This window comes from Girardinichthys multiradiatus, chromosome 24, assembly GCF_021462225.1.
Source record: "Girardinichthys multiradiatus isolate DD_20200921_A chromosome 24, DD_fGirMul_XY1, whole genome shotgun sequence".
NCBI classification, from domain to species: Eukaryota; Metazoa; Chordata; class Actinopteri; order Cyprinodontiformes; family Goodeidae; genus Girardinichthys; species Girardinichthys multiradiatus.
In genome coordinates this window covers 612,075-627,313 of record NC_061816.1, presented here as the reverse complement: position 1 = coordinate 627,313, position 15,239 = coordinate 612,075, and the positions used below count along the sequence as shown (strand labels likewise).

General features: G+C 42.4%; 2 protein-coding genes across 3 annotated transcripts in view; both read left to right on the top strand.

The window, feature by feature from the left end:
• Nucleotides 1-15,239, top strand: part of LOC124861402 (NLR family CARD domain-containing protein 3-like) — a 373,247-nt gene that overhangs the window by 320,321 nt on the left and 37,687 nt on the right. The gene's annotated exons all lie outside the window — the stretch shown is intronic.
• On the top strand, nt 6,041-9,171 carry LOC124861498 (V-set domain-containing T-cell activation inhibitor 1-like). The gene is made up of 4 exons (XM_047355298.1): nt 6,041-6,195; nt 6,629-6,669; nt 7,385-7,702; nt 7,909-9,171. The coding sequence occupies exons 1-4, from the start codon at nt 6,176-6,178 to the stop codon at nt 8,001-8,003; spliced, it is 474 nt and encodes a 157-aa protein (XP_047211254.1). The 5' UTR covers nt 6,041-6,175; the 3' UTR covers nt 8,004-9,171.

Below are 15,239 nucleotides of genomic sequence, written 5' to 3'. Positions count from 1 at the left end.
TCAATTTCATAGTAAATAGGATCAAACATCCAGAACAGATGTTTGTACATTTGTTCTGGATGTGCAGGCCCACACATCTGTTCATTAAATCTGGCTGAACACAGCCAGCATGACCCATATTCTGGTTTTGTTGCTGAGAACAGACTAAAACCAGGCCAGACTGGGCCCAATAAAATAAATAAGGAATCACGATTCTTTAATTGAAGCATACAAGTAGGAGTTGGGATCCTACGGAAGCCCAGAGAGGCAAATGAGAAAAACCTTTTTTTAAAGACTAATTTTGTAAGTCTGACCAAATGATCTCATGACTTTAGAAGTTAGCAACAAGTACAAAAATAAGATGGAAATATTTCAAAGGTTTTTTGTTCTGCCCTGAAAGGTCAGTAAGAAAGAGGCTTTTTCTGTTTGTAATACTCGGCTCTGCCACTAGAGGCACTGGAGTTGAACCAGCAGCCTTCACTAACAGCTGTATTGTTCAGATGGATGGTTTCCAAGAACTTAGTCATTTCTGCATGTCAGCACATAAATTAAGGATTGTTCTAGTAATTGTTTAGAGAAAAAATAACAGAAGATGCATGTTTCATTTCATTTCTTTATTTAAGCAGATTAAAAGTCAATAAATAGAAATAATAGACGGTTAACATGGATGCATTTCATTTAATTTGGGATCATTTTCTTTAGAATAAAACAGCTCCCATGTGAGTGCCCTCTGGTGGTAGAGCAAAGTACTACAGACACAACTGTGATGTCAAGAATGCATGTGGGTCATCACTAGTTTCAGACAAAGCTATTATGGATTTGGTTTGCTTTATTGAGATGAGAACAGAAGCTTTAACCTGTTTTTATTGAGAGGTTTGCAGCGTTTATGGTGAGAAAGGAAAACACAGAGATACTTAAAATGCTTTCTGTAAATCAGCAAGCGATGCAACGTTTGGTGTGACATGGTCCTCTCTCCTGGTGGTAGTCAGGACTCTGGCTGCAGAGTTCAGCTCACCTGCAGCTGTTCTTGTTAGACTAACTGCTGCAGTCCAAAATGAGTAAAACTGTGTCAGTAGTGTTCTTCCAAATATGTATTCACACATGTACAACTACAATACAACATAGAAAAATATAAGATTCATTTTAACTGGTTAATGATGCCTGATTAATGAGAGGTTTCATCCTGGGTTCACTTTAAATGGCTGTCTGTTGCATTTGTTAAAACTGGTCACGGATGATCTTAACGAAAAGGAGGGACACACAGATGTTTAAAAGTTGATTTGTAACATGTGGAGTGAGATTTAAATTCTGGTTAAAGTCTTAGATGTAGGATTATAACATTTTGCTGACCTCTGCAGCCAGGTAAGAGGAACTACAACTTAATGTATCTTTTGTCATTTTTATTGTGAAGCTACCATGAACCCTTTAATGATTTATACAGGTCCTTCTCAAAATATTAGCATATTGTGATAAAGTTCATTATTTTCCATAATGTCATGATGAAAATTTAACATTCATATATTTTAGATTCATTGCACACTAACTGAAATATTTCAGGTCTTTTATTGTCTTAATATGGATGATTTTGGCATACAGCTCATGAAAACCCAAAATTCCTATCTCACAAAATTAGCATATTTCATCCGACCAATAAAAGAAAAGTATTTTTAATACAAAAAACATCAACCTTCAAATAATAATGTACAGTTATGCACTCAATACTTGGTCGGGAATCCTTTTGCAGAAATGACTGCTTCAATGCGGCGTGGCATGGAGGCAATCAGCCTGTGGCACTGCTGAGGTCTTATGGAGGCCCAGGATGCTTCGATAGCGGCCTTTAGCTCATCCAGAGTGTTGGGTCTTGAGTCTCTCAACGTTCTCTTCACAATATCCCACAGATTCTCTATGGGGTTCAGGTCAGGAGAGTTGGCAGGCCAATTGAGCACAGTGATACCATGGTCAGTAAACCATTTACCAGTGGTTTTGGCACTGTGAGCAGGTGCCAGGTCGTGCTGAAAAATGAAATCTTCATCTCCATAAAGCTTTTCAGCAGATGGAAGCATGAAGTGCTCCAAAATCTCCTGATAGCTAGCTGCATTGACCCTGCCCTTGATAAAACACAGTGGACCAACACCAGCAGCTGACACGGCACCCCAGACCATCACTGACTGTGGGTTCTTGACACTGGACTTCTGGCATTTTGGCATTTCCTTCTCCCCAGTCTTCCTCCAGACTCTGGCACCTTGATTTCCGAATGACATGAAGAATTTGCTTTCATCCGAAAAAAGTACTTTGGACCACTGAGCAACAGTCCAGTGCTGCTTCTCTGTAGCCCAGGTCAGGCGCTTCTGCCGCTGTTTCTGGTTCAAAAGTGGCTTGACCTGGGGAATGAGGCACCTGTAGCCCATTTCCTGCACACGCCTGTGCACGGTGGCTCTGGATGTTTCTACTCCAGACTCAGTCCACTGCTTCCGCAGGTCCTCCAAGGTCTGGAATCGGCCCTTCTCCACAATCTTCCTCAGGGTCCGGTCACCTCTTCTTGTTGTGCAGCGTTTTCTGCCACACTTTTTCCTTCCCACAGACTTCCCACTGAGGTGCCTTGATACAGCACTCTGGGAACAGCCTATTTGTTCAGAAATGTCTTTCTGTGTCTTACCCTCTTGCTTGAGGGTGTCAATAGTGGCCTTCTGGACAGCAGTCAGGTCGGCAGTCTTACCCATGATTGGGGTTTTGAGTGATGAACCAGGCTGGGAGTTTTAAAGGCCTCAGGAATCTTTTGCAGGTGTTTAGAGTTAACTCGTTGATTCAGATGATTAGGTTCATAGCTCGTTTAGAGACCCTTTTAATGATATGCTAATTTTGTGAGATAGGAATTTTGGGTTTTCATGAGCTGTATGCCAAAATCATCCGTATTAAGACAATAAAAGACCTGAAATATTTCAGTTAGTGTGCAATGAATCTAAAATATATGAATGTTACATTTTAATCATTACATTATGGAAAATAATTAACTTTATCACAATATGCTAATATTTTGAGAAGGACCTGTATATGTATTTATTTCTTTAATGTATTTATATTTTGGTTACCAGCTCAATGAAAATCATTTTGAAAAATAAACATTTATTTTATCTTGGTCAACAGAGTGGGAAAGAAATTCAATTCAATTTATTTCTTTAGCGCCAATTCACAACACATGTCGTCTCAAGGTTCTTCACAACAGTCAGGTTCATACATTCCAATTAATCGTAATCATTGAACAGTTCAGTCAGATTCAGATATTTATTCAAATTGGATAAAAAGTTTTTCTATCTAAGGAAACCCAGCAGATTGCATCCAGTCAGTGACTTGCAGCATTCACTCCTCCTGGATGAGCATGTAGAGACAGTGGACAGTCACTGGCGTTGACTTTGCAGCAATCCCTCATACTGAGCATGCATGTAGCGACAGTGGAGAGGAAAAACTCCCTTTTAACAGGAAGAAACCTCCAGCAGAACCAGAACCAGGCTCAGTGTGAGCGGCCATCTGCCACGACCGACTGGAGGTTAGAGAGAACAGAGCAGAGACACAAAGAGAACAAAGAAGCACTGATCCAGGAGTACTTTCTATGGGAAGGAAAAGTAAATGTTAATGGATGTAGCTCCTTTAGTCGTTTCATCTAGAAAGAAAGAACAGATAAACTCTGATCCAGTTTTCAAGGTTAGAGTCTGAAAGAGAGAACATAGAGTAAGTTACAGTAGAAGCTCAGTCAGTAGCCATGTCTAGGAGAGAGAAAGGGTTAAACACTGAAAGACAGGGCCATGTGGATCATCTGTAGAAGGTGAGCATTAAGTTGTTGCCAGCAGAAGCTCAGACGATTCCCCTCTCCAGAAAGGTGTCACAGGTAGACACAGAGCCAGGCCAGGTGTAGCTTCTAGGAAGAGAAAAGAGAGAGAACATAAAGTTAAAAGCTGAAATAACAGCAAATAATGCTAAATTGGAGAGTAGTATGAGAATGTAGCGAAGAGGGTGAAAGTGGTCATTATGTCCTCCAGCAGCCTAAGCCTATAGCAGCATAACTACAGAGATAGCTCAGGATAAACTAAGCCACTCTAACTATAAGCTTTATCAAAAAGGAAAGTTTTAAGCCTAGCCTTAAAAGTAGACAGGGTGTCTGCCTCACGGACTAAAACTGGGAGCTGGTTCCACAGGAGAGGAGCCTGATAACTAAAGGATCTGCCTCCCATTCTACTTCTAGAGACTCTAGGAACCACCAGTAAACCTGCAGTCTGAGAACAAAGTGCTCTGTTAGGAACATATGGACCAATCAGATCTCTGATGTATGATGGAGCTAGATCATTAAGGGCTTTATATGTGAGGAGGAGAATTTTAAATTCTATTCTGGATTTAACAGGGAACCAATGAAGAGAAGCTAAAATAGGAGAAATATGATCTCTCTTTTTAATTTTCATCAGAACTCTTGCTGCAGCATTTTGAATCAGCTGAAGGCTTTTAACTGCATTTTGTGGACATCCTGATAGTAAAGAATTACAATAGTCCAGCCTTGAAGTAACAAATGCATGGACTAGTTTTTCAGCATCACTCCTGGACAGGATATTTCTAATTTTGGCAATGTTCTGGAGATGAAAGAAGGAAATCCTAGAAACCTGTTTAATATGGGATTTAAATGACATGTCCTAGTCAAAGTTAACACCAAGGTTTTTTACTTTATTATCAGAGATCAATTTAATACCATCCAGGTTAAGTGATTGACTAAGCAGTTTCTTTTTTAAAGACTCCGGTCCAAAGACGACAACTTCTGTCTTGTCTGAATTTAGAAGCAAAAAATTTCATCCAAGTTTTTATATCTTCAAGACATGCTTGTAGTCTATCTAACTGGTTGGGTTCATCAAGATTTATGGATAAGTAAAGCTGAGTATCATCAGCGTAACAGTGAAAATGTATCCTATGCTGCCTGATAATTTGACCTATTGGAAGCGTATACATAGTAAAGAGAATTGGCCCAAGTTCTACAACCCTGCTTCCTGGTCTGAACCCTGGGTTGTCAGAGTTCTGGAGAACTAATAAATTCATCCAGATTCCTAGAAAGAAGAGCAGCTCCATCCAAAGTGGGATGGATGTCGTCTCTCTGGATCAGACCAGGTTTTCCCCAAAATGTTCGCCAGTTATCAATGTAACTCACATTGTTTTCTGGACACCACCTAGACAGCCAGCGGTTGAATGACAGTATGCAGCTAAACATGTCGTCACTGGTCCGATCAGGGAGGGGACCAGAGAAAATGACGGAGTCCGACATTGTTTTGGCAAACTTACAAACCGAAGCAACACTAAGTCTTTCAATTCTGTTTGGTTCTACAATCATTTCAACTGTAAAGACAGCTAAATGATCTAATGTTCTTTGCTTCAATGATATGTTTAGATCAGGAATAAAATATGCTAATCCTGTTATACCTGATTCTGAATCCTTAGAACCATCTGTATATATTACAAGAAACGATATGTATGTGTTCTCAAATCTATGACGGACTATATCTATCCAATTCCTCTTATCTTTATAAATCTGCATTTCTTTATGGATATCTAGATCAACATTAATGCCAGGAAACAACCAATAAGGAGTAACTGAATAGGGCACATCAGTGCTTTATCTCTATCCTTGTAATCCCATTTCCTTACCATATTTGTTTGCAGTCCAAGCAAAACTGTCTACTTTTACCTTTTGATTTTCCCAGCACAGCTGTAAAGTTTTAACTGCTGGATGTCTTTCTACCCTATGTCCTTGTAAGTTTAATATAAATATGTCTGGGAATGTCAGTGGAGGTAAATGTTCAGGGTCTCTGCTCCAATTTCTTAATTCAAAGGGGTCGACATTTCCAATTTTAGCTATTTTTTCTATGTACCGTCCTTTGACATCTGGGAGACGTTTGTCGCGATATAGTCCACTTTGTTTTGAGCTGCTTTTCAGCATTATGCAGGATAAAAGCTCTAACACCGGGGAATAGTTTGTTTTTGTCTGTGGCTTTTAAAGATGGCGCCGATCGACTGCGTGAGACGTAACTGCCCCACAACGTCACTACGCAGTGACGTCGGTTCCAAATCTCCATAGCTAATGTGGGTCTAGTAAAGTTTGTGTCGCAGTGTTTTATTAGTTTATAACTTTATCAGCGTAGAAGGTTTCTGGAGACTCCAGGTGGCCATGAAGGTCCATTCCAGAAGGTTTGTTGTTCCGGTTGTTTAATCAAAGCTAAAATGATTCGGATGTTGAACAAAGAACAATAACGGAAGTAGCTAATGCTAGCTAGCATGTTCGGTTCTCTGGAAACCAGAGGAAGCAGGAAACCCCCACAAACCTCACAGAACCGGTTTTACTGGGTGAATAGTATGGCACATGGCAGTGGTTCCCGACCTTCTTTGACCTGTTCAGGGTTCACCCTGACCCATTTTGCTGTACCAGAGGTATTCCCTGGGATGTTGGGTTTGGGGGTGGTGGGGTTGACAGAAGCAAAATAATTAGAACTTAGACACTTCAAACCTGGACCAGATTGTTCTACACTAATATCAGAATCTTATGAACCCAGTTTGGGATTTATGAAAACTAAAGCACTAATAAGGCCCCTTATTAAACTGAACTCTGCTTGTTTCCCACCAGAACCCTGCCTTGGATGTTTCTACTGTTCCTTGTAGACCCAGGTAAGTCTCTCTGAAGACACTTCCTGTTTCCTCAGGGTTAAAGATCAAAAATCACGCCATTTGACCTTGGACTGCCCTAAATGTAACCAGATCAATGTCACTCATCCAGAACATCCACAGGTTCTGTCATTTACCAAAACATTCAGAACCATTATGGGTTGAGTCTCCACCCACTTCAGATTTCTGACCAATGACACAGCAGCTGAAGAGAGACTACCTCTGCCTAGAGGATGCATCAATAACAACAACATATTAATCCTTATGCCTGGTTCAGGTGATTTATGCCGACCTGTGACCCAGGTAGGTTCTGATGGAGGTGTTCATCAGGCTGAGGGAGGTCAGACAGGTTTAGGTGAGAACAAACAGCCCAGCTGCTCATCCTGGCCTCAGAGATGATGTCAGCAGCAGCTCAGGTCTGAATCCAGATGTTTATCATAGTAGAACCTTTTACACCACGTCCTTTCATTTGGTTCTGGTGCTCATGTTGATTCTGATGACAGATCAGGACCCAGATCAAACCAGAACAACTGGAACTGACCTCCTCCTTGCAGATATCATCCACATTTCCTAGAATATAACTTTTAATATGATTGGCTGTCAAAGTGTTCTGGATTTAAACCCCAACTGTTGGTGTTTGGTAATGACCCTGATGGAGGCCACCAGCTGAAACTGTCTGCTGGAGTCTTCATCTAACCAATCTTCTGCTGTCCCTCAGGGAGCTTCCAGGGTCTGGTCTCTGAAGGCTTCATTGGACAAAGTGTCCTGCTGCCCTGCACCTCTAGCAAGTCTTCAGCAGTAGATGTGTTCTGGAGAGACAAAGACGACAAGGTTCTGCTTGACATCAAGAAAGGCAAGCCCGACCTGGGCCTTCAAGACCTGAAGTTCAAAGGTCGAGTGTCCAGCTTCCCAGAGGAGTACCAGAAGGGGAATTTCTCCATCATTATGGGGAATCTGGAGCTGGGGGATGCTGGGAACTATGAATGCACCATCCTCATTGGTACTAGTTCAGAGACAATCAGAATAATGTTGTCAGGTGAGATCATTTTTACCTGAAGCAGGGGAGAAATCCTCCTCATCATCATCTTCATCAGCCTCTCTGTATGTTCTGTCAGATGATTGCAGCAGGTCACATTGAAACGTGACCTGCTGCTGATGTTTTACTGAACAGAATCTATTATTTCTGAATGTTTCTGGTCTTTGTGCCGAGGTCAAAGGGCTAATCTGTTGTTTCTTTTCCAGTTAAAGAGAGAAACTCAGCATCGTGTGGATCTACCAGAACAAATGTTCTGCTGCTGTTTGTCTTCTCTGCTCTCAGTCTGATGTTCTACGTCTAGAAACTTCAGGCAGGTTTGAACGTCTCTGTTCTGCCACTTTCAAGCATCATTCAGTTAAAACGCTTCAGCTTTGGCTCCAGAACATTAGTCTTCAGGTAAACAGCAGTCTGTAGAACCCACCGTGTTCTGCTGGGTCCATAGTGTTCCTCATGTTAAGGTCAAGAGTCCTTCAGGTTTTTCATTGTTACAGTTAGGCTGTCTAAGGTCTTTAATCCAGAATTGGCTTCTAGTTTCCTTCTAAAAGAGTCAAAAGTTTCATTTCTCCTCTTTTGTGATTGAGAATAAAAAGATTTAACTTTAGATCTCGTGTTTAAGTCGATGATGTAATAAAGTTTTTGGTTCTTAATCCCAGGATTGTGGTCAGAATACGGACCAAACTCAGACCAGAATTAGACTTTAAATATTGAAGCCAGCTGCAGTGTTCTTCATCAGCTCATATTTACCGACACATTTGAACCCAAACCACTGAGCTGCAGCAGGACGGCTCCTCCGTGGTGAGTTAGCAGCTCCACCCATGAATATGGATGAGCATCTGATGGCATGGCTCATCTCCTGAAGATGCTAAGATCAGCATCTTCAGGAGATGAAACATGCTGCAGCAGATCCAGACCAACCAGTCCCGACCAGTTCAATATTCCTCATCATATTTAGGGTCTGAGCCTGAAAGACTGGAAAATACGACCGGTTCTGGTATCAAGTGGGTTGTGGCTAATCTGCTGTTTAAATGTTACAGAAGGAACCAAAGGAAAGAAATGCTTATTCAGATGTAATGTTACTATGTTTACTGCTATTTATCTTTATTTATCCACGCAGAGCTTGGTGCAACCACTGAAACATGATGGATATTTCTCTTAGCTGTTGATCGCATATGAAGGAAAATAAAGTGTCATTTCTGTTAAATGTTAAACCAACTCCTGGCTGTGTTAAGCAGGACCAGGAGGCTCTCTTGACTGAATAAAGTTCCTACTTTAAACTGGAACAGAAGTAACGTTAAGTATTAGCGTGGAAACGTAGTGACCAGAGAAGTTCCTCCAGAGGGTTAAATAAACGCTGAGTCTACATCATGTCACTAAACTAAAACTGCTCCTTTATGCAACTGATTGTGATGAAAACTACGAATTAATGTGATGTTGCTGGTTTGTTTGAAATAAAATGAGACTGAATGTTAGTTGGTCTGTTGTATCTCATTCCTGCCACTAGAGGGAGCCTGCTGCTTCCACCTGTCGTATTACTGCTGCTGCTGAAGCACCAGAACCCCCCTGAGGGACAACAGAGGACCATTGTTCCAGTGATACAGATGGTTTGTTCTGTGGTTTGAACAGCTTTAAGTTTTCATATTTCTATAGTTTACTGGAGCATAATAACTGCACTGGTTCTCCTGGAGATGTTGGACATCAATGTCTGGACCAAGCCCTGATGGTGGTGGCCCATTCATTGTTCTTAAAGTTGGTCATCATTTGATGGCTGAGGTTTCTCCACCTGCTCCTTAACCAGAACGTCTCAGTGGGAACCTTCCAGGACACAGGAAGCTTTCCAAGGAAAACCTCCAGAGTCCCTGAGTCTGATGCTGCTTCCCCAGTAGATGATGGCAGAAGAGATCAGACTCTCCATACCAAACTTGGAGAAGATATGCAGCATCTTGCTGCAAACACTGAAGGTCCTAAGCTTCCTCAAGAAGCACAGTCTGCTCTGTCCCTTCTGGTACAGGTCCTTCTCAAAATATTAGCATATTGTGATAAAGTTAATTATTTTCCATAATGTCATGATGAAAATGTAACATTCATATATTTTAGATTCATTGCACACTAACTGAAATATTTCAGGTCTTTTATTGTCTTAATACGGATGATTTTGGCATACAGCTCATGAAAACCCAAAATTCCTATCTCACAAAATTAGCATATTTCATCCGACCAATAAAAGAAAAGTGTTTTTAATACAAAAAACGTCAACCTTCAAATAATCATGTACAGTTATGCACTCAATACTTGGTCGGGAATCCTTTGGCAGAAATGACTGCTTCAATGCGGCGTGGCATGGAGGCAATCAGCCTGTGGCACTGCTGAGGTCTTATGGAGGCCCAGGATGCTTCGATAGCGGCCTTTAGCTCATCCAGAGTGTTGGGTCTTGAGTCTCTCAACGTTCTCTTCACAATATCCCACAGATTCTCTATGGGGTTCAGGTCAGGAGAGTTGGCAGGCCAATTGAGCACAGTGATACCATGGTCAGTAAACCATTTACCAGTGGTTTTGGCACTGTGAGCAGGTGCCAGGTCGTGCTGAAAAATGAAATCTTCATCTCCATAAAGCTTTTCAGCAGATGGAAGCATGAAGTGCTCCAAAATCTCCTGATAGCTAGCTGCATTGACCCTGCCCTTGATAAAACACAGTGGACCAACACCAGCAGCTGACACGGCACCCCAGACCATCACTGACTGTGGGTACTTGACACTGGACTTCTGGCATTTTGGCATTTCCTTCTCCCCAGTCTTCCTCCAGACTCTGGCACCTTGATTTCTGAATGACATGCAGAATTTGCTTTCATCCGAAAAAAGCACTTTGGACCACTGAGCAACAGTCCAGTGCTGCTTCTCTGTAGCCCAGGTCAGGCGTTCTGCCGCTGTTTCTGGTTCAAAAGTGGCTTGACCTGGGGAATGAGGCACCTGTAGCCCATTTCCTGCACACGCCTGTACACGGTGGCTCTGGATGTTTCTACTCCAGACTCAGTCCACTGCTTCTGCAGGTCCCCCAAGGTCTGGAATCGGCCCTTCTCCACAATCTTCCTCAGGGTCCGGTCACCTCTTCTCGTTGTGCAGCGTTTTCTGCCACACTTTTTCCTTCCCACAGACTTCCCACTGAGGTGCCTTGATACAGCACTCTGGGAACAGCCTATTCGTTCAGAAATGTCTTTCTGTGTCTTACCCTCTTGCTTGAGGGTGTCAATAGTGGCCTTCTGGACAGCAGTCAGGTCGGCAGTCTTACCCATGATTGGGGTTTTGAGTGATGAACCAGGCTGGGAGTTTTAAAGGCCTCAGGAATCTTTTGCAGGTGTTTAGAGTTAACTCGTTGATTCAGATGATTAGGTTCATAGCTCGTTTAGAGACCCTTTTAATGATATGCTAATTTTGTGAGATAGGAATTTTGGGTTTTCATGAGCTGTATGCCACAATCATCCGTATTAAGACAATAAAAGACCTGAAATATTTCAGTTAGTGTGCAATGAATCTAAAATATATGAATGTTAAATTTTCATCATGACATTATGGAAAATAATTAACTTTATCACAATATGCTAATATTTTGAGAAGGACCTGTAGATGGCTTCAGTTGCATCTCCACTCCAGTCTGTTGTCCAGGTGAACACTGAGGTATTTATACTCCTCCACCACCTCCACTTCTTCTCCCATGATTGAAACGGTGTCTGACTTATTCCTGTTTCTCTTAAGATCTACAATCATCTCCTTTGTTTTATTCACGTTCAAGATGAGATGATTGTTTCCACTCCATGCCACAAAGTGCTCCACCAGCTCCCTGTACTTCTGGTCCACAACACTGGAACCTTCTTCTGGGTCAGGCTAAGGTTGAAGAGGTGCTTCAGAATCCCACAGAGCTGCTCTGCACAGACCTTGAGGTCTCTAGGTTTGACACCATCTGGACCTGACGCCTTGTTCTGGTTCAGTCTCTCCAGCTGCTTCTTCACCTGACGTCTAGAGACAGACAGGTAGGAGAGCAAAAGGAGCTTCAGCATCTTCTGATTTGGTTGAAGGCAAAGATGTAGAAGCAGAAGTGTCCATGGCTGAGATGGAAGATGGATGATTTGAGGTGTTCCAGGGAAGTTGTTCCTGAACTGAACATGTTCAGTTCACTGGCTCTGTCCAGACCTCCATCCATCTAGTCCTTCTGCTTGAACCCTGGGATCTTCTTCACATTTCTCTTACACGTTGCCTCTGAACAATTCAGAGAAAAACCAGACTGTGATCTGATTTGCCTAGAGGAGGTCTTCCTTTAGAGATGGAAGAGTCCTTTGCATAACAGATTCAACGTTTTATTTCCTCTGGTAGAGCAGCTGACAAACTGTTGAGACGTTGGAATTAAAGTCATATTTTAATGTCACCAACGTGTTTTCTCAGACATGAAGTCATATTAATTTTTTGGAGCAGCCAAGCTAGAGCCAGAGAGACTTTAATCTGAGAGAGAACCTTCAGAGGCAGCTAAAGATTAGGGTGATGGGACGGAGGCCTTCCAACCTCAGACATGGAGTTTATGAATCATAAAAATACCAGAGAAAACATGCAGAAAGATGGTCGTCAGAATCCTGAGGGACATGGTCCATTCCTCCTGGATCTGGGTTAGACAGTCAGAACCTGCTTTCCAACATGCTCCAACAACTAAACTACACTCACCTGGTGTTTGATCCATTAAAGTTCTGTTCTGTCTCAGCAGAAAAGGTCCAAATCATCAAATACTCACAATAAATCCTTTCATTTGCTCGTTCATTACGGTTCTGGAAAGGTTTGGATCATCAGGAGTTTTTCTCTCACACACAAACACCACACCTCCTACCTCAGGTTGTCCCAGCTGAGGTCCGATCCATCAGAACCGTGCTGCTGCTCAGTGGACGTCAAGGTTCATCTGTAAGAAGAAATGTTGGAATGAAACTGGACCTTCTCAGGTTGAACTTTGTGATAGACAGTACATATCTCCTGGTCTTCATGCAGACATTCTAGCTGATCATCTGACTCAGGTCATGTTATTGTTTCTGGTCCAAAGCTCTACCTGGCTGCAGGAGAAGCTGAATGCTGAGGTCTCCCAGGCTCACATCTCATTAAGCTTCCAGGAACGTTCTCCATGTTGGAGATCATTGCAATAATTAGCTGAAGGAAATGGTTGAAAGATGAGGACCTTACTAGAACCTGATCAGGTTACTTCAGAGAAACATTTTGTCCTCCATGTGTCAGAGAGTCCTTCCACCCATACCTCCAACCATCATGCATGAGGACTCCTCCACTGAGACCAACATATCTTCAAGGACCTTTGCTCTGCTTCTGACACCACAGATCTGACCTCTGAGAAACCTTTGACTGGATGGTGGTGTGATCATGTTCTAGCTTCTCTGTGTCTTATTGGTCTAGAAAACCCCAGAGATCCTGTCTAGACCAACATCTGCTAGATATCTTCATCATAGTGAGAAACCTGATCTTCTGCTCATCTCGTCACTTCTATCTATGGATCTCCTGCAGCTAATGGAGACAGGATTCTGAAGTTCTAGCTGAAGTTCTTTAACAAAACCTCCCAGATGATCTGTCTCTAGTATTTAAAGGAACCAAGAAGAACCATGGTTCCTGCCATCATGAAGGAACCGGCCATTGTAGGGTGGTGAGATCAGGTCGGTAAGGTTAAAGAGACCATTCAGTGCTATCTACACACTCCTAGATCATTAGCTGAGCTAGTCAGATGATACAAAAACACAAACTTACCCTGAAGAACTTCATCTTCATGTTGTCTTGTTGGTGGATCCATTCAAGGTTGGCTCTGAAATTAACGCGCATCTTCTTTAAGCTCGGTTCTGATGCTCTTTGACCTTTGAGTGGTCTTCTCTTACCTTGGGTTTCTGATCTGGTGTATGGTCCAGCACCATCACACTGCTGCTTGGTCTCCTTCCACACTGGACCGTGTTCATCCTGGGAAGAATCTGAGCTACACAGCTGGTCTCTGCCTCTCAGAACCAACATCTGACCCAGTTCAGGTTTCACTTTAACCTGGTTATAGTGCGTCTCAGCTCTAAGTAGCTGAGATTAGTTCAGGAACGCGTTCAGAGCCAGTAATTAGTTCAGGAACGTGGAAACAGGTGTTTCTTCAGGACGTCTTCAGGAAAATTGTCCAGAACTACAAATGGATCTGTTCAAATGCAGCTGAATCAGTTTTAATCAGGGTTCTGTAGAGGTCATTCAGTTCTTCTCAATATCTCAAACAATGTTCTGGTGTCAGGTCATACAGGAAATTGTTCTGACCTCCTTCTACTGGACCTAAACCAGGCTTTGCTATGGTCCATCAGTAGATCTTTATTGATAGGCAGAGGTATTTTCTTCAAGTCTACCTGAGTTCATTTTATCTGGCTGCTTTAGGTTTTCCTTAAAGGTTCTCTCCCAGCTGTGGTTTCACCATAAAACAGATAAAATGATCCAATGAACACATATCTAAAGTTGCATGAACTTAAAGATTATTTCAGTATTTCAGGAACACATTTTTCATCACATTTTCAGCCGCATGGTGAAAAAGCTTCTCCTGTCCATATATGGAGAATGACATCACAGCCCATGCAGCCAGCATAGTGAGCTACACGGGGAGGTTGTGGTTTTTTCCATCCCTATCCGTAAAACAAGCATTGTTTTAGTCAGCTTGTTCCCTTTGTTAGAAATATGCTGAACCGCTGGGCTGCCGAGCTTTAAAGAACAATGAGAATAAACAGGAAGTGATCCGTTTCTGTCACATCCAGCCCGGTTCTAGCTCAGAGATGCAAGCAGACAAACATGCTACACCCCCCTGACAGATGTAAACAAGCCTTCCTGTTACCATGGAAACAAACATGAAGTAGTTGTGGACAGAGTGGAAGTTAGATGTACTAGCAAGAAAAAGAACAGAGCTGGTCTCCTAGCTGGCTGCTAACAGCTGTTACTGAGTTCATTTAGAAGTTCTTCATGAAGACCCCAAGAAATAAACAGCTGAGCTGAAATAACACAACAGAAGGTGACTTTCTCAGCAAAACAACCACAGAATGCTCATGTCATCCTAAATGATAGCCAAAAACACTCACCAGTCTGGTTGGATGGCTGCTCGGTCAGCTGCTCAGTCAGCTCAATCTTCCCAGTTTTGTGGCTCTTGCACTCCCTCATGTGTCCAGACAACAGCATGAAGATCCTCATCATCGTTCCAGGACTGTCTCCGATCCCAGCGGTATCCCAGCTGTAGTTCTCCTCATCAGCAGAAGCCAATGAGCTGCCATAGGAACAGTTCAGCTCTCTCCTCCAGTTATACTGCCCACTGGTGGTGACCTTAGGCAAGTTTTCAGCTACTTTGGTTTCCCTGTTATACATTTGTTCATTTTTCTTTAAACCTACTGCATTAACTGATGAGCTAGAGTCAGATGTTGTTTGACCATAAATACACCAATCACTGAAAGATGGACATAGTGATGAGATGCTGCTTTTAAGACCACCTCTTTATGGTGAACCTCAGG